Below are 25,155 nucleotides of genomic sequence, written 5' to 3' on the forward strand. Positions count from 1 at the left end.
GAGTGAATGGTGATGTCCCTTGAACTGGCAGTGAGTGAGATCCCTTTGGGTTTGTAAGTGTGAGAGTTGAGAGTGATGAGAGGAGCGACTTACCCTGGGGAAACAGAGGAGATCATTCATCCTCTTTTGCAGGCCGTTGGTGCTGGCCACCGCTGCCCAAGCAGGATTGGTCATCTTGCCTGTGGACCTTCTCCCAGAGCTGGAGTACAGGACATTGCGGCAGGCCTCCACTCCGTCCAGCATGCGCTCAAGGGAGGTGTTGCTAAATCTGGGGGCAGCATGTTTCGTCCCTTTGGCAGCCATCAGTTCCCAACAGCTTCCTATCCCTTGAAGAGTGCTAGCTCTGTGCAGGGGTGGCCTTTAAATATGCTGTTCTGTTTACTGAAGGCCTGAGGTGATGGCAGGGCGGGCGAATCAGAGGATGCCCCAGCAGCAACCCAGAGTGCTTCCGGGGAATGCAAATTGAATGAGGCAGGAATGGGACGATACAGTGTGAAAACCCATTATTGTGGCCAGCGGGTGAAACATCCCTTTTCAGATTGACCAGCAGCTCTTGAGGGCAGGACTTCCTTTCCCTGAGGGACGGAAGTCCCACACAAGTCTCGTTAAGGCCACCCCCAGTGTATTATTGCTGCGGGGCAGCGTTTTTAAAGTCAGTTGATTTGCAACAGACTTTTCTACCAGGGGTGCGATCAATATGCCCCCCTACACTCCCCGCACCGGTAAAATTCAACCCACGAGTTCAAATTCACCACAGAAGCTGGAGGATTTTAAATTTAATTAATTAATAAATCTGAAATAAAATAATGATCATGAAACTACTGGATTGTTGTAGAAATTTCCATCTGGTTCACTGATGTCCTTCAGGGGATGATATCTGCTATCCTTACGTGGTCTGGCCGATATGTGACTCCAGACCCATTTAAATGTGGTTGACTCTGAACTGCCCTCTGAAATGGCCTAGCAAGCCACTCAGTGTAGGTCGCTCACCACCGCCTGCTCAAGGGCAATTTGGGTGGGAAGTGATCAAGGGAAGCATCAAGAGGTTTTTCATCCGCAAAGGCACCCAGAAAGCTAGAAAGGAACAGAGGGAAATGTCCCGACTCCAGGAAAAGATGCAGAATCTGCTCCGGCTGCAGTCGATGGGGGTCGATGTCAAGGAGGAGCTCCAAGAGGTGAAGGGCCAGCAAGCCTCGCACTTTGCCTTGGAGGCCTCCAAGATCATCTTCCGTTCCAGAGTCCGCTCCGTGGAGCAGGATGAGACGTGCTCACGTTTCTTCTTCCAAAAGGTACACAGAGAGCGCTCTGTGATCAGCAGCCTGAAGGAAGAAGACGGCTCAGTAAAGTCATCACGGTCCGACATTCTGAGGATCAGCAAATCCTTTTATGCCGGACTGTATGACGGGAAGCCCACGGACAGCACGGCCTCCCAGTCCTTCCTGTCCTCTATCACGGAGGTCTTAGACCACAGTACGCGGGAGAGCCTAGACAAACCGCTAACTCCTGACGAACTGACTAAGGCCCTCGAGTCCTTCGAGAAGAGTAAAACCCCCGGAAGCGACGGCCTACCGGCGGAGTTGTATTCGGCTCTGTGGGACTTGATTGGCCCAGACCTGCTAGAAGTGTACGAGAGTATGCTCCTGGCCGGCAGCATGTCAGAATCCATGAGGAAAGGCATCATCACCCTCATCTACAAGCACAAGGGGGAAAGGGAGGAAATTAGAAATTGGCGACCCATTTCACTGTTGAATGTGGACTATAAGATTCTGTCCAAGGTCATCGCCAACCGGGTCAAATCCGCTCTGGAATTGGTGATTCACCCTGACCAGACCTGCTCTGTGCCAGGCAGGAAGATCTCTGACAGCCTGGCGCTGCTCAGGGATACGATTGCCTATGTACAGGACAGGGGTGTGGATACCTGCCTCATCAGCTTGGATCAGGAGAAGGCCTTTGACAGAATATCGCACACCTACATGGGGGATGTGCTCTCCAAAATGGGCTTTGGGGAGGGAATTCGAAATTGGATCCAACTGCTCTACACTAACATCAGTAGCGCAGTCTCAATCAATGGGTGGGAAACAGATAGCTTTCCGATTAAATCTGGAGTCAGGCAGGGCTGTCCTCTCTCGCCTGTCCTTTTCGTGTGCTGCATAGAACCCTTTGCCGAGTCCATCAGGAAGGATCCGGGCATAAGAGGAGTGACGATCCCAGGCAGTGGAGGCACTCAGGTAAAAGCCTCCCTGTACATGGACGACGTCGCCGTTTTCTGCTCGGATCCCCTGTCGGTGCGCAGACTGATGCACGTCTGCGACCAGTTCGAACTGGCCTCGGGAGCCAAGGTAAATCGTGGGAAGAGCGAGGCCATGTTCTTTGGGAACTGGGCTGACCGATCCTTTGTCCCCTTCACTGTCAGGGCTGACGGCCTGAAGGTGCTGGGGATATGGTTCGGAGGGACCGGGGCATGCGTTAGAAACTGGAAGGAGCGAGTGGCTATGGTGAAAAGGAAACTGGGCATGTGGGAGCGACGCTCCCTCTCCATTGCGGGTAAGAACCTGGTCATCAGGTGTGAGGTACTCTCGCTGTTGCTGTACGTGGCGCAGGTCTGGCCCATTCCACACTCCTGCGCGATGGCGATCACTCGAGCCATCTTCCGCTTTATCTGGAGGTCGAAAATGGATCGTGTCTGCAGGGACGCGATGTACAAGCCTCTAGATAAAGGGGGAAAAAACGTGCCCAACATCGCCCTCATACTGATGGCCACCTTTGTGTGTGGCTGCATCAAGCGGTGCGTAGACCCTCAGTACGCAAACACCAAGTGTCACTACGTGCTGAGGTTCTACCTGTCCCCGGCGTTGCGAAGGATGGGTCTGGCCACGCTGCCGCGGAACGCTCCAAGTAGTTGGACCGTGCCGTACCACCTGTCCCTGGTGGAAAAATTTATGCAGAAAAACACCTTTGACCACAAGTCCATCAGGCAGTGGTCAGCACGTAACGTCCTAGAGGCCCTGAGGGAAAAGGAGAGGGTGGACCCTGTGGGATGGTTCCCCGAGCAGACTGTCAAAGTCATTTGGCAGAATGCCTCATCGCCAGAACTTTCCAACAAGCACCAAGACGTAGCTTGGCTGGTGGTGAGAAAGGCCCTCCCCGTCAGATCCTTCCTACACGCCAGGAGTCTCACCCCCTCTGCACGTTGCCCTCGAGGTGGCTGTGGTGGGGAAGAGACCGTTGTTCACCTCCTTGTGGATTGTGCCTTTGCAAAGAAAGTCTGGAGAGAGATGCAGTGGTTGCTGTCGAGGTTCATCCCGAGCAGTTCTGTGACACAGGACTCTGTGCTCTACGGGCTGTTCCCAGGGACACACACCGAGACAAACATTGACTGCAGCTGGAGGATCATCAACTCGGTGAAAGACGCGCTTTGGTCTGCCCGAAACTTGTTGGTCTTCCAGCACAAAGAGTTGTCCCCGACCGATTGTTGCGGACTGGCACAATCCAAAGTCCAGGACTACGTGCTGAGGGACGCACTAAAGCTTGGGGCAGCTGCCGCAAAGGCGCAATGGGGAAGGGTCGCTGTCTAAGACCTCTCTACCACAGCGCACCGAGAGACTGGGAACTGTTTAGAGCCCCTCGGGCTGTACAGATCAAAATGAAAGGCTGTAAATGATTGTAATATTGTTTGTACTGATGCACCTGGTGATACATTTTGTAAAAGTTTAACCTGGATTGTACCCTTGTAATGTTGTTTTTGAAATGGTTTTGAATGTGATTGAAGATTTTTTATGAATAAAGTATATTTTTACAAAAAAAAAAAAAAAAAATTTGGGATGGGCAATAAATATGGGTCTTGCCAGCAATGCTTACATATAAGAACGAATAAAAAAACCTCTAATAATACATCTGAAATGAAATATAATTTATGTAATTTTTGCTTAAACAGCATATGTTATGTATAATGCCACCAGCAAACTTGTGGACTGCTTCCCCAGTGCTTTCATTAAGATCATTCGTAAAGATGGTAAGAAGCTATAGAGCTGACATGAATTCCTGCAGGACTGCACTGGCACCTACACAGGCGTTCTACCATTAAAAACTGCCCTCCGTCTATGAGAATCCAATCAATTTGTTATCCAGTGGAAGAATTGCTTGCTGATCCCACAAAATGCAGACTTACTTCCTTTTTGTGTGACAATTTAGATTTTTAAAAATCATTTTCGGGAAGTAACCACTGTTGGCAAAGTTGATGCCAAGTTGTCCTGAGAAAATGGTGGTAAATCATCTTCATCTGGCTTTCTAAGCCACTTGGGAGTCAACCACGTTAATGAGATTGAACTCACATACAAACCTGACCACGTAAGGATATGAGTGAACTAGTTCGGTTTTTACAATAATATTGTCGCTTCATGGTCATTTTTTACTAGTACTTAAACTTTTTTATTTCCAAGTTTTTAAAAAATTGAATTCAAATTTTAATACTATCATGGTGGGATTTGAACTCACATCCTCTGGATTATTAATTCAACCCTCTGGAGTTGAATAACAGAACCACTGCACTAGTGCACAATTAATCCATGCCAGCAAATTTGTTACCCCTTCAAAACATTTGATCAAGTTGACAAGATGAGGCCTCCTTTTCCAAAAGTCTAAAACTAAAATTAAACAGATGTGCCTATGGTTTCCTGGTTCTGTTAGTGTTTTTATTTAACTAATTCTATTTTTAGACCATTCTTTACTCTTAAACAGTTGTTTCACCTCTACTTAGCATCATTTTCAGTAGTAAGAACTGATGTAAAGGTACAATTTGAAATCTTAGCCATGTCTTGGGACTCCACACAAATCTTCCCTGCAGAATACCCAGTGGACCTAAATCCTTTAAAAATTACCTTTAGAATAATGCTGTTGACACATATTGACTGAGACTAAGGAGTACTTATTGAAGTCATCTGAAAAATCATATCCAGCAAGAGAAAAACGTGTTCTATTCTCCGGTCCTAATGCAGGCTCTGAATTGACATTGCAATCTGCCTGAACATTACACATACCTTTGCCAAGGAAATTGGAGCACAGAAAATTAGATCATTTTCTTCTCGACAGAACCATTGATGTGGTTTCTCTTTCACAACAAATATAATGTCTGATGGAATATTATTTGGACCCTGCATAAATCAAAAGTAATAAATCTAATTTAACCAGTACAAAAAGTGGTTAAAATTTAATAATGTTTCATAATTTCATAGTCATAACCATGCTTCAACTTTAAGAACAACGTATGAATCTTTGATCAGCAGTTTTAATGATAAGGTTCACTGAAATTCATATTGGTATATTTTATTTTGTCAAATCACCTGCTTAGAAGGAAATAATGGTCTCTTGGGCAAGGGGTCAATAGCCTTGAAGTCTGATTATGCCAAAAAACAGGAGCATAACGGTCAGGACTTGCACTCCATGTGGCTGTCAGTGTTATTCCCAGAAGCACATAATATTCATGATGAAAGCTCGTTATAATGAATCAGGTGTGCAGGCTATCATTGGTTGCATTCCTATTGGGTGGAGGTGGAATGTGACACCACTTAAAGGCAACTAATCCTATTAAAGGGGTGTAAAAACAGAAAATGCTGCAAATACTCAGCAGGTCTGGCAGCATTTGTGGAGAGGGAAATGGAGTTAATGTTTCAGGTCGTGATCTTTCATCAGAACCTTGGCAAATCAGTGGCGACTGGCAACCCTGGAGGAAACATAGTGGGGCGTTTCTTCACACTTAATCCTCCTTTCTCCTTCTTACTTTTATTTTACCCTATACTTTGTGCACGGCAAAACGCAGATTCTTTAATCTGACACTTCACTCTGTGCTCTCCTTCGTATGAAAAACTAACCCTGTCCTTATTTCAGGTGTTGAAGATGTGAAAATACCTTTGCCCCTTCAGGAAAAGGAGGCCGGCCTTCCTGATGATGAGCATGACTCAATCTCACTTTACAGGGATCAATTTAGATATTAACACCATATCTACTTTAGAGATTAGGCTAGAGGGTAAGTCATCATGTGCTGAATCACCAAGCTTAAGGGATGGGATCGCATAACAGCTCAGCTGCAGAGGACTCAGATGCTGACTGTGAGGTCCCAGACTATCGAAGAAGAAATGGGCATTTACCGGGAAATGCTAGTTGCATTGTGGAGCCTGCCATTGAGCTACACGCCATGTCAGAGTATGGAGGAGACCAGCTCCAACTTGTGTTACAGCTTCTTGCAGAACATAATTCTGTCCACCATGGACTAAGCAGTCAATTCCTTCAAAAAGACAGTGGTATCCACTGTCATGGACCCTCTCCTGACATCTCTTGCAGCTGCCAGGGAGATCAGGCAATTGCCATCTTGATTTTAGGGGCCATTTGAGATTCCAGAGTATGATATCACTACAGTACTCAGCCACAGGAGTACTGATGCACAGTTCCAAGTGAGTGCACCTTGGTTCCATGGGAGAGGCACTTGTTCTCAGAATGACAGCATGCCTCCAATTCTCTGCCATCCACTACACTAGTGCCCTTGGTGCCACAGAATGAGGTGAGCAAAAGTGCCCCAACCCACGCCGAGATGCTGCAATCTGCAGCCCTCAAGATCCAGAGCAACTTGAGAACGTCCACCATATCCATTTGAAGGGTTGTTAATGAAAGCTCAGCAACCTTCTACCGCCTATACTGTCAATTTGGAAATACACTTCATAGGGGAACTAGGATAGGTAATCAAGCACACATGATAGGCATTGAATAAGGATGATTCATAATTATTTCTGTTAAATGCTAGATACAAAGAAATTGAGTTGTTTCATCAGTTGATTTTTTATTCTGGATTTGGTTAGATGTTTATATTTGTAGTGAAGTGAGGGCAAAACCTATAAAGCTGGACTAAAGGAAGGTAATTGCATCATGGTAGTAAGGACAGTACTAAAGATTGGGGAACTATTGATGTATTGGGGATGGGATGGATGATTTAGGTAAAGTGGTCTTCGATGAGCTGCTCTTTCAGAGTTCTAACAGCTAGAGGTACTGGTGGTCAATGTCTCTCCTGGTCTCCTTGATGATTCTCCTCTTGTTGCCCAGGTGGTGGTATGGACAGGCCTTTTTTTTCTATTCTTTCACGATGTGGCTGCTGCTGGCTAGGACAGAATTTGTTGCCCATCCCTAATTGCTCGAGAAGGTGGTGAGCCACCTTCTTGAATCGCTGCAGTCCATGTGGTGTAGGTACACCCACAGTGCTGTTAGGAAGGGAGTTCCAGGATTTTGACCCTGCAACAGCAAAGAAATGGTGATATAGTTCCAAATTAGGATGCTATGTGGCTTCGAGAGGAATTTGCAGGTGGTGGTGGTGGTGGTCCCATACATCTGCTGGCTTCTAGGTGGTAAAGGTTTTGGTTTTGGAACGTGCTGTCTTCATAATGATAAAGTTATGGATCATGGATCACCCACAAATAGGGATACCTATTCAGGGCTGTGCTGCAAAGCTGTTCCTGAACATTCCAGGCAGCGGAAGTATTGTTTGAGCATGTAATTGTTTGTTCAATGATGTTAATGGTGGCGGTTTGGCTCTCATTTTAGCCCGGTTACAGCTCTTCCCAGGTTGCTGGCAGGACTCATAAACCATGTCTACAGGTGATAATCTTTATCATTCAGTAGCCAACCTGTAAAATGACAGCCTGAGTGAAATAAAGGCGGGACGTAGGACATAAGAAATAGGAACAGGAGTAGACATTTGGCCCCTTGTGCCTGCTCTGCCATTGAATAAGATCATGACCTTGTGTTTTGATTTCCATATTCCCATCTAACCCCAATAACCTTTGATTCCCTTGCCTAACGAGAATCTATCCACCTCTGCCTTAAAAATATTCAATGACCCCGCCTCCACCACCTTCTGAGGCAGAGAGTTCCGAAGTCACACAACGCTCAGAAAAAATTTCTCCTCATTTCTGTCCTAAAAGGGCGACCCCTAATTTTAAAACAGTGTCCCCTAGTTCTGGACTCACCCACAAGACGAAACATCCTTTCAACATCTACCTTGTCAAGGCCACTCAAGATCTTGTATACTTCAATCAAATCACCCCTCACTCTTCTAAACTCCAGTAGAAGGACTGGCCCATGGTGACTGTATCATGGCTGCTGCTAGGCACAGCCCTGCAAGATGCGCTGCTTGTGGTCACAAACCAGATGGATGTTGAGGGAGTGGGATTCTTTCGAATGGTAAAAATGCCAGGTTGGTTTGGGGAGCACGCAAGGCAATGAAGGTGTAGTCTATGGTGCCTTGTACCCTGGCGAAGACTTCGATGCAGGCAATTCCTGCAGCTTTCTTGCCTATTTTGCTGTATTCATGGGGAAAATAATGTAGCTTTTCTTCCTGATGTAGAGAGCCTTGGCGACTTTCTTACTACAGCGGTACACAGAAAATTTGAGATGTCATTAATATCACCTACCACAACCTGAAGTAAGCTTGTGGTATAAACATTGAGGGCTACAATGGCAAGGTGCGGGAAGGAGAGGGGAGGAAAGGTGAGGAAAGATAAGGGAAGGAGAGGAAAAATAAGCAACATGCTAAATTCATAAAAAATTGTAATTTAACATGACTCAGCACAAGAAATAACCATGAGTTGCTGCAGTTCATTACAGCTAGCACATATCAGATGAATATGAATGTCAGGTAACACAAAACTCAAACACATGACAGGCTAGGCGAGTGCGTACTAACGATGAATATCAAGTAGAATCTGAAGATTAGTAGTCAAGGCAGATGTAGCTGGCTTCACAGTTAGCAACCACTTGAATACACAGTTTTAGAAATTGATGCACTCCCCTCAAGGCTGAAAAAAACACTCCGTCCACTTTGACTGCATTGTCATCTGGTTGTGACAAATTAGAAATTAATAAACTATGATAGAAGAGATTAAGTTAAACAAAGCTTATGAGTAGATATTTAAAATATAAATAAGCAGTTTAATCTTAAAAGTCTAAAAACATTTAAGATACAAATTTAGGTAGATTATATCTGGTCCTGGCTAGAATGCTTATGAATCCTGTAACCAATATTGAATGCATAGTATAAAATCACAGAGGGCAGCATAGAGTTGCCAGTATGATGTGTCTTTGTGTTAAATATTTTGCAATGAACGTGACATCTTTTATTCAGCCTCTTTTTGTTCTTAAAGTGGTTTAGGAATTGCAGGCAAACGACAAAAACAAAAATTTCAGAAATGGGCTATCTGGGCCCTATACATTAAAGACAATGATAAATTCAATTTTTCATATCCTTAGTGCAGAAAACATCCCAATTTACAGTGGGGGAGAAATAAACTATTGTTAAGCTATGGTGGAAGAACTAGAAGATGTGATTAAAAGCTTGATTGAAAATATGGGTTTTGAAGAGATTTTTAAAGGTTAAGAGAAATAGAGAGGCCAAAAGGCTTAGGGAGAATTTCTAGGGAATAAATTCAAGCCACCAATGGTAGAACAGAGGGAAGGAGACTGAATATAAGGCGGCCAGGGCCTGAAGGATGCTCGAGGCTAGAGAATAGTGGAGGAGGTTGTGGATGTAGGATGGAGTGAAGCAATGGAGAAATTTAAAATAAGGAAAATAGTCAATGTACTGGGGGCAGCATGTGCAGATCGTAGAGGAGGGATAATAGGTGAGTGGAACTTATTGGAGAAAAGGCTATGGGTAGCTAAATTGTAATAATTAAATTAACAGAAAATGGAGGATGGGAAGCAAGAAAACGTTGAAGTAAGTGATTCTAGAGGGACCAAAGTGTGGATAAGAGTTTAATTGAGGCTGAAATGAATGCTGTTTGGAGGTGGAAGCAGTCTTGCTGATGGATAGGGATTAGTGTTTGCAGCTCAGGACAGAATCAAACAGAATGCCAAGGCTTTGAGCTAATCTGGGGAGTAAATTTTCACCTATTCGGAGCTGTGATATTGGACTGACAGTATTAAGGGATTGGGAAATCAAGGGAACGTGGACAGGTGAAACTTGGTGTTATCACATAAATTTGGAAGGGACCTAATGCTTGTGGATCATGTCCCTGAAGGGCAGCATGCACATGAGGAAGAAGGAGAACCAAGAGTAGATCCTTGGAGGACTCGAGAGTTGATTGTGTGTGGGTGTGGACAGAAACCATTTTTAAAAATGCTTTTACTTTTAAAATTTTGTTTTCAGGGTTCACTAAAACTGTGCAAAATCTGCAGTAGTAGGTACCAGTGGCAGAAACAAGCCAGGAGACAGCTCACCAGAGGGCAAGATCCTCTCCTACCTCTTCTGAAGATGACAGAGGTAAAGGCTTCAGGGGCCCAGCAATGAAAAGGAAACTGCTTGCTTCGCACAAGCAGTTATATCAGGTATTGGAAGGTTTGCCAAGGAAATTCACCACCATGGCTGTAAATCTGGAGAGTTCTCTTCCAGCCTGCATGGAGTCAACTCCCAGAACATCGATACTCTGCATTCTACCTTGGTGGAACTAAACACATCCAGGAACACTGCAGCTGGGTTGTCACAACACAAGACAATGGCCTGGTTGAAGCTCAAATGGCTGGCAAGAAAAATCTGAGTTCTAAAAGCAGATGTCTACCACTTTATGCAGTCAATCCCAGGACACTGATGGATTAAATATTCAGGGCTTTAATTGTGTCATTCATCATTTGCAGTCTGCTCACCTGTAAAACAATGAAAGTGCTGAACCAAAGCCCCATGGGAATAGCAGTAACAGTGGGAGTGGAAATTCTTGACCTCCAACTGCATGTCTGCTTTCTCACCACCCCCTCAATCAATAACAACCAAAAAAATCATAGGACGGGGCACTTTGAGGTCCTGGTATGTGGATCATTAAAATATCAAGAACAGATACAAAAAATGATCAAAAAGGCTAATGGAATGCTGACTTTATATCCACAGGATTAGAATTCAAAGAGGGAGAACTCATGGTTCAGCTATACAAAGCCTTGGTTAGACCACTCCAAAAGTATTATGAGCAGTTCTGGGCACCACACCTTCAGAAGGATGTAACAGCCTTGGGGGGAGTGCAGCATAGATTTAACAGGATGATATCTGATTTCCAAGGACTAAATTAAGAGGAGAGATTACACAAACTGTACCTGGTCTCCTTCATTTGGGAATGTGATTTTGGTTCCTGGTTTCCAGCCTTGTTTAACTTGAATGGTCAGGATCTTATCCTTAATGCTTGAAGTGTGACCATCTTCATTCATAATCTGATTAAAAGATAACGAAATAAAAGAATTGTCATTAAACATTTTATACTATAGTTAGTTAGACTCATTAGATCTATTCTCCTGCAGATTTCCAATCCCAATCTGTGTAATAAAATAAAAATACAACTATAATAATCATAGTAGCTCATTGAAATAATAGTATCATACACTGCGTGAGATTTTGATCTTCTTCATGCATCCATGAGATTAACAAAATAACATTGTGAGCCTAATTTTTCGCTCTGGAGTCAGGGGCACAAAGTTGGAAAACTTCCCAACTCTGCAAACCCAATTTAGGAGAAGTGCACCAAATATTCTAATTTCGTTCAGGGGGGTGGCATTAACAGGTGTTGGGCCCACTGTCCATGGGGCTGCTGAAAGCAGACTATGAGAAAGGTTCGCCTCAGTAAGAAAAATAATAAAACAAAAAAACTCTCTAGCCCTCATCCTGCACCCACCCACCCACTCCTCTTGCCCAATCCATGCCAACTCATGCCCCCCATCCATTCCCCTTTGGCCCCTCATGTCCTCCATGCTAACCTATGCCCCTCTACCCACCCCCATTGCCTTCATACCTTCCATGCCAACCTATGCCCCATATACCCACACTCCCATGGCCCTTTATAGCCACATGCCAACTTAGTGGCATTCATGCCAATCCATGCCCCCCACCCATCACCCTTTGCTTTTACAACCTCCATGCCAACTCATCCAGTATTCACATGGGCAGACCTCAGGGATCATGCTGAGATGAAATAAAATAAAGTTCTAAGTGTCTATTGTAGATTTTATAACCACTTGGAACTCTCAATCAAATTGTGAACTGACAGGCACCCCACTGTAATAATGATAGGTAGCAGAATCAGTCATGCAGCTCTAATCCTATAATGTAAGCCCTCAGGGCTTATGTCAACAGACGGTGTGAAATTTCAAGAAGTGATATCTTTTAAACTGCAGATTGTTTTTTTTAAAATCAAAGGGCAGGAGGTTTAAATGCCTCGATAGCTTGACAGTTCCTCGGAGCTTATCCCATTTTTACGCACATTCATGTCTGCTCTTACAAATCTCAAAGAGCATCTTACCTCTCTTAAAGGACACTTTATCTTTCCCAAAGGGCACCCTACCTCCCCCAAAGGGGTCCCTGGACCTCTCCAAAAGGGTACCCTACCTCTCCAAACAACTCTGGCAGCTTTAGACCTTCACCTCAAAGGTCTAAAGCCCACAAGTTGAGTTTGACATCCCACCAATGAAAATTGGATCTGTTTGAACGTAGCTGCACTTTGCAACGTGCAACTCCCTCCATGAACCAGGGATGTGCAAACTACAACCCGCACCTGTTCCTCACCCCCGGCAAAAATGGTGAGTGCCGGGTTCAGCAGCAGGACTTCCGGAATCGGGGCTCCAGTACCATTTCAGCTAAGCTAGAGACCCTTTCCATTCCCACGAAAATTCAGGCCTGTAATCAATTCAGTCATAAATTTAACCTTGCCCTTAAAAGTTAAATTCATCTTTTTTCAGGCCAATATAAAATATAATGTTGGCTTTGGAGGATGTAGCAAATGTCATAGATTTTTTTTGTTGGCTTTCTGCTTACCAAGAGGCTGGAGATATAGGCACTGGTGATGCTCACATGTTAAAAGCTGACTGAAATGTCTGATCTCCACCAGGCTGCGAATGGCAAGCTGCTATTAACTCTTAGAGAGGACATGAAAAATGCCCTGAGTTTTAAATCCTGATTCCAATCTGTGCTGGGAAGTACATAGCTAAGACCAGGAACTTGGTCTGTTGATAATCAGATCCATGTACCTCTGTCCTACTACTCCATGGCAAAGATGAATGGAGAGAACTAATGCGTGCCACCATCACATGTAATAACTCTATCTCTTTAAAAAATATTTTAGTTTCAGGTAATAAAAATCCTCCGAGTGGTAATAACTTAATATCCACATTATCATTTCTCCTTCAGTAGCCATAAAAAAAGAACCCTCCTCACCCAACGATTCAGTAAACCACCTATTGCAATACTAAGTCATACATGCCAGAAGGTCTGAAGTTGAACTTCAGATCAGTTCTGAGTTAGTTTATCTCAGTCAGACAGTACTTAGAGCGCTATAGTTCAACTCACTGGATCCATTCTCCTGCAGATTTTCAATCTCAACCTGTGTAATAAGATAAAAATACAACTATAATATTCATAGCAGTTCATTGAAATAATAGTACCATACCCTGCGTGAGATTTTGATCTTCTTCAAGCATCCATGATACAAGTCTTCTAAAGACAAATGCAGCTCCTTTTCGATAGGGGGATCTTGTTTCTTAACTCCTCGCCCTCGTAGCCCTCCAAATCCCAGGCTTATCTCTTCTTTTGCATCAAAAAAATCTGCAGAGTAAAGGGTGGTGATCTTCAGTAATGGGCAACTGTGGCTGTGCACTGTATGTATTCATCACACTTTTGTGCATTTCTTTTTGAGACAGTTTCTGGCTAAATTCACTTCACCTTTCAATTGCCTGTAAAAATAATCCAGCTTGCCACATAGTTCTTTGTATTATTTAAAGTCGTCTCACGCTGTAAGTAAAACATGGACACTATAAGATAGATTTTGTAGCCAGTGGTCTGGGCTCTGTCAATGGGATTCAGATGTGTGAAAAACAGGAAACTGTTGTTCAGTCATCTTGCTACTGTTCACTGGAATACACCCAGACCTTGCCAGATACTTTTCATACCCTCGAACAGTGAGGTATGAATTTTCACTATGGCGGAGAGCCTCACTGTCGTTGCAAAAATGGAGGACGTGCTCGGAAATCTGAGGTCTGATCTCTGAGCATGGCACTGACTGTTTACGCAGGGGAGGGAATGGGCCTGGGTTGGGATTAGCATGTGTCCTTGTGCAAAATCAATTCATTTAAGGTCCTCCTATATCACAGTTACCATCAGCCAGTCCCTGGTGAACAACTTCTAAGTAAAGAACCTTTTACAATGATGCCACAATTACTCAGGGAATGCCCATCCCACAAGGGAGAGAATGAACATCAATGAGTTTGACCCAGTTACATTAAAATAGCAGAAACCCTCACCATCATAACCATGGGCCTCAATTTATTTCAAACACACATGGTAAGAAGTCCTTACAACCTGGACCCCTCACATAAATGCCAGTGCCTTTAAATAAGGCGCCAAAGCAGCCACCTGGTCCATAATTAAACCATGCCCACAATGCTGAGAGTGACATGACTTAAAATTTTACACCCTCTACAATGCTAATAGGATTGTATATGCCAGCAAATATGCAGATAGGGCATATTGCGCAGTATGAGCCCACAACTGTGCAGCAACAGCTCTTTGAAAAACTTGTGCACCATTCATTCTGGCCAATTGCCCAGTTTCTGAGGTGGGCGACCTATGCAACATTCCAGACTTCCATAAACCTCTGCTTCCCTCACAAGGCACATCCTCTGCCATTTGGAATGCAAATGCTGCCAAAGTCATGTGCACAACAGACAAGCAATATTCCCTGAAGCATACATGGCCTGTCGAGCTGCAATGCTTACATCTAGGTCAATGTGTGACATTGCCATGTAGTACCTTGCTCCCAGCATGCATGCTTCAGATGCACCTGCTGCCCAGCTTCTATTTGTGGAGTGTGATCATCAAGCCTCTCTTAAAGTCAAATTTGGATGGACAATGAAAGATACATGGAGCATCTCAGCACTTAAGCCTTTGAACACTGGATTCTTGCTCCTGATGACTTCACCTTGAGATGGACCTCAGCATGTTGCCTTTGTTGTCACTGGTAAGAATGTCCTACATAATGTTACCATTCTTTTTGAGTTCTGCAGTGTACAAACACGCCAAGTCATCTACAGATGTATGCAAATATATTCAAAAAGTGCTCAAATGTGATATATACAATTTGAAAAGTGTAACCACAGTAAACCCATTAGTGCTCTAGGTGAGACGGCACCCTGTGCTCATGCACACTCCTATGAAGTGCCCTTTGTTGCCTCAGAGGAGGTTGAGGCAGGGCTGCATACTTCTCGGTCTATAAGACAATGAGAAACACGATGGCCGGCTTCATCGTGCAGGCACCCATTGGGGACCTCCTTCTGACTGCAGCCTCTGCATCTCTACATGGACAGTCGTGATTACTGGCACACGTAGAACAGACGAAGGCGCTGGCGGAGGGGCTGGTGAGGTGGAAGGAGATGAGGGTCCTAAGAAATCCCGCACTTTCACCTTCCTCAGTTACCTCCACAGCCCTGGTTTGATAGGGCTGGGTGCTGGTGCAAAGCAGTCAACACAGTGGCTGCTGGAATGGGCAACAGTGCAACCGTCCTGTTAAGGGTATGCAGCTCCTGATGTGTTCCATGGATGTCAGACTTATGCTGAGCATACTGATCCAGGCTACCAATGGAGGCTTGCATCCTTTCCTAGCCAAGATGCAGCTCTTGGATCCACTCCGAGAGCTGCTGCATGTTTCTCTCCATGAAGTAGCCAATCATTCACGGCCGGAGCTCATGCAGTTGAGCCCCTGGGACAATGTGGAGCTTATGACGGTGATGGACTCATCCATTCAGAGTCCTAGAGCTCCCACGGCCTCGGGGAACTCCACCATATCTCCACACATCTGCTGCTGATTGTCCAAATACTGTACCCAAAAGGTGACTCCTGAGGCTCCATGTTCTTGCCCACTGCAGCATCATCATAACTTTCCTCCCTTTTCCAAGGGGGACTATGCACAGATGTCTCTGACTCTGACACCTCCTCCTCCACTCTGGTGTGGTGCCCTTCACCCTGTGCCACAGACTCTACTTATGTGCTACATCCCTCCTGAGTGCTGGTATCTGAATTGGCAGAGTGTGGGCTAGTCAGATGTGACGCTGCCTCCTTGGACATCTCTTCCTCCTCTTAATGCCCGAAAGATGATCTGGCCCGGTGGAGGGGTGGGGGGCAGTGGGTGAGGGACTAGGGCTGAGACCTGTGTGAGACACAAAAGGAGTTATATAGGTATGGCTCTGGTGCATACCACTGCCGTTAACCATGTTTACACTGCCCATATGATGCAGCTCCATCTTTGAACTCCCCCTCATGCTGACATCCCCTTGCGCTCAGCAAAGCGACATCATGACCTCTACCATTACCACTATGTGCCAAGGTGATCTTAACATCGCCTTTATCACCTGCTACCAGCGATTCACCATCACCAACACACAGATGTTCAGGCGCCCTGACAATCTCCATGGCCATCTGTTCAACTGAGCAAATTGGTCTCAGCCAGGCTGACCAACCCCCAGTCCAGGCCATCTCCTTAGTGTTCTTCACCCTTTTCGATTGCAACGATAACATGATTTCATGTTAGCCTGGTATATAGTGCATGCAGTGATATTTTCCTTCACTGTGTCTGTGCATCACAGTGCTCATTCACATCTGTTCTGTGCACCCCTACATGAGCAGCTTATTCATACAAGCCTCAATGCTGAAGCAGAGGTATGTGCCAGGTCTGCACATTAGCTGCAGCACGCAGAAGTGACTGTGCGGATGAGCGAAGCTACTCACCTTGCCAGGACTCAGCAGGTCATTGAACCTTTTCTGGCACTGAATCCATGAGTACAGATGGTCTCCTGTTGTATTCACTGCAGTCGCAAGTTGAATCCAAGCCTACTTTGTTGTTGTAGGTGCATTACGCCAGCCTGTATGGTAGAGGACTGCTCTCCTCTTCTGGACCTCTTCCACCAAAACTTGAAGGTCCTGGTCAGAAAAGTGGGGAGCAGCTGGACCCATCCTTCCCTGCATCTCCTCTGTGTGACATTCTATCAATAAAAATGTAAGGTGAAAAGGTTCATGAGCCATTCAGATTGCAATGCTCTCATTCACTTTTGTGTGCTTACATGCACTAACCATTTTCACCATATCATCAATGATTATTGTTAAGGTGTGGTGGAGAAAATGGCTCTGCACAAATGCTTGGTTATATGTATGTGGCGGCTGTGACTCCAAGGTAGCATGCTGTGCTCTGCGATCACTGGCAGTCCTGCTGGTTTACTCCCTTTTAGTCACACTGTTATGTCATGACAGTTTGCAGATGAGGGTGGCCTGGTCAAGGGTCAGCTGTGTGGGCGCATCCTGATAGATGGGTGGCAAGAGGGCAAGTGGATGGGATAATGGCCATGGAAATGTTCATCAATCATTCACTGGGTCTTGGCAGCTAACTGCATGACTGCATATTACCTGTACCAGATAGCAGTGGCAGGGCGATGCCATCTCCAAAGCTGTGTCTTGGGAATCCACTCCACACTTTAATGCTTCATTAGAGTATACTTTGACTAGGCAGCAACAATGACAAATCTCCCACAGGGAAAGCCCATGAAGTCGGGCTCGCGGAGCCAGGAATTCTGCAGACTCTGCCCACTTGACATGCAGATGAAAATCGAGGCCTGAGTGTCTGGTCACAAGTGGATTATAAACTGGGAGCTCTCTCTAATATTTAAAGAGGCTTGACCCCAGAAGATTTGTTAAGGTCAGTCGTGCATGACCTGGGTGGCCACAGTGATGTTCCTGTCACCTCCATGTTCATGTTAGAAAATGTTCAATTCTAAGTGTTCGCATTATGTTCAATATTAATATTTCCAGAGTCTATACTTCAAGGTACCAAACAAATTGTTTATAAATGGCACTTTTAAAATATCAGACCTTCTGGCTGAGAATTTCCCTTTGGCTGCTGTATCACTGAAAGCATGGTGGGACAGAATTTCTGCCTCTCTGACAGGTGTGAATTTACTGAAGTGGAACATTTTTTTTACTGGGCTCCCAATGGATTATCTCCCTGCACTGCACTTTCATTTTTAATCGTTCTCCATCATCCCTGGCAATGCTGGGTGTCTACTATACACTTCTGACAATTCAAAGTCATTTTTAAGCACTTAAAAAACTTAATTATCCAATGATTTGAATCAAGCAATTTAAATAACACAGCAAAACATCAATTTAGTGCTTTAAAAAATTGAATTGTCAGACAGGTTGAGTTAAGAGGAGTATTGGCATTCCATGCATTCAATGCTGCTATGGTAGTAAGGACAGAAAATGCAATGTATGACACCACTCTGCCATTACCATCTATTTTTCGTGTTTCCAACATCCAGCAGGGGCAATGCATGGAAATGGGCAGAGACCAGGTGAGGCAAGTCAAGTCCACACCCGTGTCATCCACTCATCCTGTCATATAACTAGAAATGTTAACTAACTCCATGACAAATTCTGGAAGTATTTATTATTTGAGGCTGTAGCAACTGTTTTATTTTTGAGCCTAATATCATGTTATGGGAATTTTCAACACAGAAATTAACTTTTAAAAATCATCCATAATTCAGCACTAAATTGGCCATTTCACTTCAGTGAAGCAACAAGAATAGCTGGAATGGGAAACAGAGACATTGGGCAGAATTTTGCCCTCATCGGGCAGGCGGGCCCAGTTGGGCCCCGACCGCAATTTCAGGCTGGCTGACCAAATAATGGCCAGCCAGCATGAAACGTGTGCTGCAACGCTCAGCGTAGGGACAGGAGGAGTGTGAGCACTGACGTTTGCGCAGGTGCGCGCAGTAAAAGCTCCTTGAGGAACAGAGCTGTCTCAGGGAGCTGAAGATTTTCATCAATAAAAATAGAGATTTTTAAAATAATGAAAACATGCCCCTCATGTGACTCTGTCACATGAGCAGGGACATTTTAAATATGAATGTAAAAAGTTTTTATTCTTTTTTTTTAAATCACTGGTTGAAACCTCATCCCGTCTCTGGATGAGGTTTTGCCAAAAATGCAAAGGCCGCTTGGCCTTTTCACCTGCCCATCAACCAAACGGTTGGACGGGCAACAAAAAATTCCAATCAATTAGTTGATTAAGTGCCTTAATAGGCCGCTTGATTGTCAGCAGGGGTGCTGCTGACTCCCACGCAGGCCCGCTAACCGAAATGTCGCGCAAGTGCGCGATGACATCGGGAACACTTGCCCAATGTCATTGTGCGTCATTTTACGCTCAAGCTTGTTCGGGCGCATGCTGCACGCCAAGCAAAAAATTCTAGCCATTGGCAGAATTTAATTCAGGCAACCGGGGTCCAGCCCGCCACCTGGAGAGCCACCGAGAGCCCCGCACCATGTTCTTTGAGGAAGTCCCACTATATTAAGTGCTAGTCAAGCACTTAAGTGACCGGCAGCCTGCCTTCTCCGGAATCAAGGATGCTGAGATCAGAAATCCTGCCCCAAGGACTGCCGGTCACTTATAGGCCGGCAACTCATTGCCGTTAACTTCACTGCAGGAGCAGTGGTAGCTGTGGGCAATGCACCCAAGATCAATGAGGGACCCAGGCTACACGTGAGTGAGGGCGGGATGAGGATCACGAGGAAGGGATCACTGGCTGGGTGGGGGTGCAGGGGGGTGGGAAGTAAGGGCAGGGGAGTGGCTCTAAGCAGTATAGAATAGAATAGAAAAGCAGTATATTACTTAAATGGAGAGAGATTTCAGAGCTTGGTGGTACATAGGGATCTGGATGTCCTGTTGCACGAATCACAAAGTTAACATGCGGGTACAGCAAGTGATTAGGATGGCAAATGGAACGTTGGCATTTATTGTGAGGGGAATGGAATAACGAAGCAGGGAAGTTTTACTGCAGCTGTACAGGGCCTTGGTGAGAGCACAACTGGAGTACGGTGACTAGTTCTGGTCCCCTAGTTGAAACAGGATGTAATTGCATTAGAAGCAGTTCAGAGAAGGCTCACTCGACTCATTCCTGAGATGAAGGGCTTGTCTAATGAAGAAAGTTTGAATAAGTTGGGTCTATACCCACTGGAGTTTAGAAGAATGAGAGGTAATCTTATTGAAACATGTAAAATCCTGGGGGGACTTGATTAGGGTGGACACCAGTAGGATGTTTCCTCCTGTGAGGGAGACTAGAACTAGAGGACATAGCTTAAGAATAAGAGGTCTCCCTTAAGATGGAGATGTGGAATTTTTTTCTCTCAGGAGGTCGTTAGTCTGTGGAATTCTCTTCCACAGTAAGCAGTGGAGGCTGGGTCACTGAATTTATTTAAGACAGAGTTGGATAGATTTTTGATAGATAAGGGAGTCAAGGGTTTTGGGGGTTAACAGGAGAGTGGAGTTGAGACCACTACTAGATCAGCCATGATCTTACTGGCAGAGGAAGCTCGAAGGGCTCAATGGCTTACTCCTGCGCCTAAGTCCTTTGTTCTTATGTTCCTTTCCAATGCAGGGTCCTTCCATCAGGCGCTAAGTGCCTGACAATGAGAGACCTCCCCCGGGAGCCCGTAAGCAAACCCAACAGCTTGGCGACTACCTGCTTGGCGACTACCTCACCTGCTACTCGTTGAATACCAGCCAAGGTGAGATGAGGCCCTTAAGTGGGCAATAATTAGGCTTAATCAGACTCAATTAGGGCAGAGGTAGGAAAGCAGTGGAGTTCCCACCCAGCACCATGAAGCCCGATTGAATGTCCCCGGCCTCCAAACTTGCCTGAGGGGAGGGCATTAAATTCCACCTACTGACACTGGAGCAGAGGGAGGCTTTGTGAAGTTGAGGTTAAACACACTGATGGGGCAGAGTAAAGGGAACTTTACTTTTGTCCGTGACATACTAACCTGAAATCAAAAGTGAAAAAAAATTCTTAACACTGACAATCCTCATTGCAACAAATTGAAAAAAAAATATACGCCTGAAAAGTCTTTCAGCTGTTGGAAGAATTATTTAATGTCATTGTATCACCCAGGGAGACATGACACTTTGAGTAGAACTGGCATGTTACCTACTATGGTTTCCATCAGCATTGGTGCAGCAAAGATCTGCACCCTTTTTGTTCCTGGATTCCAATTCTAAATGGCCAATTATCAAATTATATCACCAGAGTGCATGGCAGCACACAGCTGGCAAGGTGACACATTAATGGATAGCATTTACCTTGGATTGGCATCTAACAACAACTTCTATTTATATAACACTTCTAATGTAAAAACACTTTATGGCACTTTACAGAGGGGAGAAAATGGATGCCGAGGGATGGTGGAAGGGTCAGCTTGGTTTTGAGAGCTTTGCAAAGATAGAGCAGAATTTATAACGCATTGGACAATGATAGTTTCAGTCTTCCCAAACATCAGCTGGAGGAAGTGTTACTTTATCCACACCTTGATGACAGGGGAGGTTGTCAATCTGAAACTGAATCGATTCCAGATAAAAAGCTGGTGAAGAATAGCATTGCAGGTCATAAGAATATTGACTATCGATTTCTGTATAAAACTATTTCTCAGCTGATTGGGCAATCTTACAAATAGAATCCAACTGGATAGAGCTAAATGATGTAAGTTGTTATGTCAATGTACTAGAGTTCCACGTGACTGCCTTTCAGAACCAAGAAGAAATATCAGGTACCTTTATCATTTTGTAGGCTTTCCCTTTTGTGTAGCGACTGAGTGGGTTGCATAGATATATAGCACAAATTGTACATGGTCATGGACAAGAGATGTTTTACAGGTCAAATGCTATTTTTTATTCCATACTTAAAAAGTAAATTGCCATATTTCCTCCCTTCAGAACTGCATCCAGTACTTCATTTTCACATGGTCCATCTCTGACACTTCTCTTCCCTTCCTTGACCTCTCTGTCTCAATTTCTGATGATAGACTGTCCACCAATATCCATTACAAGCCTACCGACTCCCACAGCTACCTCGACTACAGCTCCTCACACCCCGTTTCCTGTAAGGACTCCATCCCATTCTCTCAGTTCCTTCGCCTCCGTCGCATCTGTTCTGATGACGCTACCTTCAAAAACAGCTCCTCTGACATGTCTTCCTTCTTCCTTAACCGAGGTTTTCCACCCACGGTCGTTGACAGGGCCCTCAACCGTGTCCGGCCCATATCCCGCGCATCCTCCCTCACACCTTCTCATCCCTCCCAGAAACATGATAGGGTCCCCCTTGTCCTCACTTATCACCCCACCAGCCTCCGCATTCAAAGGATCATCCTCCGCCATTTCCGCCAACTCCAGCATGATGCCACCACCAAACACATCTTCCCTTCACCCACCCTGGCGGCATTCCGTAGGGATCGTTCCCTCCGGGACACCCTGGTCCACTCCTCCATCACCCCCTACTCCTCAACCCCCACCTATGGCACCTCCCCATGCCCACGCAGAAGATGCAACACCTGCCCCTTCACTTCCTCTCTCCTCACCGTCCAAGGGCCCAAACACTCCTTTCAAGTGAAGCAGCATTTCACTTGCATTTCCCCTAACTTAGTCTACTGCATTCGTTGCTCCCAATGCGGTCTCCTCTACATTGGAGAGACCAAACGCAAACTGGGCGACCGCTTTGCAGAACACCTGCGGTCTGTCCGCAAGAAAGACCCAAACCTCCCTGTCGCTTGCCATTTTAACACTCCACCCTGTTCTCTTGCCCACATGTCTGTCCTTGGCTTGCTGCATTGTTCCAGTGAAGCCCAACGCAAACTGGAGGAACAGCACCTCATCTTCCGACTAGGCACTTTACAGCCTTCCGGGCTGAATATTGAATTCAACAACTTTAGATCTTAAACTCCACCTCCCCCCATCCCCACCCCGTTTCTTCCCCCTCCCCTTTTTTTTCAATAATTTATATAGATTCTTCTTCTCCCACCTATTTCCATTATTTTTAAATCTACAACTAATACTTTGTTAGTCTTTCCACCCCACCCCCACTAGAGCTGTACCTTGAGTATCCTGCCATCTATTCTTAATTAGCACTTTTCTTAGATAATATCACCACCTTCAACACCTCTTTGATCCTTTTGTCTGTGACATCTTTTGATTATCTGCTCCTATCACTGCTTGCTTATCCCTACAACCACCCCACCCTCAACTTCTCTCTCCCCCCGCCCCCACCTTAGACCAGCTTATATTTCACCTCTCTCCTAACTATACTTCAGTTCTGCCGAAGGGTCATGAGGACTCGAAACGTCAACTGTTTTCTTCTCCGCCGATGCTGCCAGACCTGCTGAGTTTTTCCAGGTAATTCTGTTTTTGTTTTGGATTTCCAGCATCCGCAGTAGCTTTTAGCTTTTTGTTTTTATCCAGTACTTGGCTAAATATTTATTCTTCATACGTGGTCTAAGCCTAAGTGTCAGCAGGGCTGAGTTCAACCTCTGCCTCTTCCTATAGACATTTTCAGACTGGATGTCTGATTTTTTTATCTCTCTATCTAGCTCAGGGAATAAAAATCAAAGGATAAAAATAGGATGGAAGAATACAGAAAAATTAAATACTGAAAACAACTAAAAATTAAATTCAGTACAATGGACACTCATTTTAAGTACTCACAGTACTTATTAATGCTGTAGATGGCAATGTGATAGGCCTTTTCAATGTTAAAGATGTCACTTTGTAATACATTATTGCTGCTATTTTGTAGCGAATTTATCGCCCTGTAGTTGCACAATCTGGCTACTGGGTTTCCACAAATTGCTCAAAATATTATTTATCTGCCATTTTGTCTCAGTAACTGAAGTTTCTAATGTTCCAAAATAAGGTTTAAAAATGCAAAATGACCAAATTAAATGTTTGACAGAAACAGGATTAAATTTATTGACTGAATTGTCTTTTGTTGCTTGTAATGTATTGAATAAAGTTCTTATCGAGACCATGGTAAATAGACGAGTATGGAAAGGGATAATCAGGGTAGCAATTGACATGCTTGATGAGGGAATCTGCTAGCTTAACATTACTAGAATTTGTTTTTCAAAAGTGTAAATTTTGAATTTTATTAGTCAAACATAATAATCCAATACTTAAGACACACTTATGCATTATTTTTCAGCAAAATCTAGCCATCTGAATGACACATGCAATAATTAATGCGCAATTCGACCAGCAACTTGTGGCAAGGTAGAGATATCCTGTGACTTGTGAATCACCACTAGTTGCTGGACAATTTGCCATGCTCTGCCATTAGCTTCAGAAAAATGGCATCTCTTAACCTCTCCATTGTTTTTATGTAGTTGTAGTATTTGCACATTAATTACTCATCAAACTCATCACAGGAAGTCATGTCTAGTAATTAATACTGTAAGTACCCTTTTAATCACAATAAGTTTTAATGATGCCTATCAATCTATCTTTCCCAGAAAGTAAACAATTATAAGTATGAAGTCTCATTCTTTCAGATTGTGAATTGTTTTAGATTTTAAAATTGTTAATTTTTTTAAGTCTCTTTTTTTCCCTCTTAATCCAATCTACCCTTACCTCTATTTATCTTTCAGTACTTGATCTTGCATTGAATGCATCTACTCTATTTTACCCTCCTCAATTTTTTTTCTTAATCCTCAAATTTCTTGGTTAAGGAGATGCACAGTTTATTCCATTGTTCACCATGGTCTCAGGTACTCTAATGCAGTTATCAGCTCTTTGCAACTTCTAGCAACTCTGTCAGCACAGGTTTTTAAACCCAAATATCTAATGTAAGTCTAACTAATCGGACACATCACAAGATGCCCCCACTCCAGGAAATTCCGGCCTAATGTGTTGAATTAACTCACTAACGTATAGTTAATATTTTGCAGATGTGTTTAACAGCATAGTTTAAACATGTTTTCTGAGTGAGTGACAGAATAATGAAGTGAAATCTGTGGTTAGAAGCTTGAATGTTGGTGTTGTAAAAAAACAAGTAAGGTATTATTTTATTATTGAACACAAAATAAGGTGGGTAGACTTGGAAGGTGATAGATTCTTAAAAATGAATAGTGATCAGATCCATGTGGTTGCACAATAGTTGAAAATAGGATGGACGTTCCCTTTGATATGGTAATTGATACTTCCTAATATAAATTTAAGTTGCATACCAGGGTGCTACTTCAGCAAAAGTGAGCAGTTCTTTAAACAAGATTTACTTTTCTTCATG

At 44.3% G+C, this 25,155-nt stretch overlaps 1 protein-coding gene across 4 annotated transcripts in view; it reads right to left on the reverse strand.

Annotated features, from left to right (window-relative positions):
- dnajb13 (DnaJ heat shock protein family (Hsp40) member B13) overlaps positions 1-25,155 on the reverse strand; it is a 63,462-nt gene that overhangs the window by 19,184 nt on the left and 19,123 nt on the right. For 3 of the 4 annotated variants that reach the window (XR_013577082.1, XM_078545226.1, XM_078545228.1), the window contains 3 exons: positions 13,458-13,612; positions 11,119-11,232; positions 5,037-5,150 (listed from right to left, as the gene is read on the reverse strand). Coding sequence is in view for 3 of the 4 variants with exons in the window: in XM_078545226.1 (XP_078401352.1) it covers positions 5,037-5,150; positions 11,119-11,232; positions 13,458-13,612 (383 nt within the window). In the remaining variant the exon portion in view is untranslated. The remainder of the gene's footprint in view (positions 1-5,036; positions 5,151-11,118; positions 11,233-13,457; positions 13,613-25,155) is intronic. The other variant, XM_078545227.1, reaches the window with a different exon arrangement.

The sequence above is a fragment of the Cetorhinus maximus genome, chromosome 7 (assembly GCF_964194155.1).
Source record: "Cetorhinus maximus chromosome 7, sCetMax3.hap1.1, whole genome shotgun sequence".
NCBI classification, from domain to species: Eukaryota; Metazoa; Chordata; class Chondrichthyes; order Lamniformes; family Cetorhinidae; genus Cetorhinus; species Cetorhinus maximus.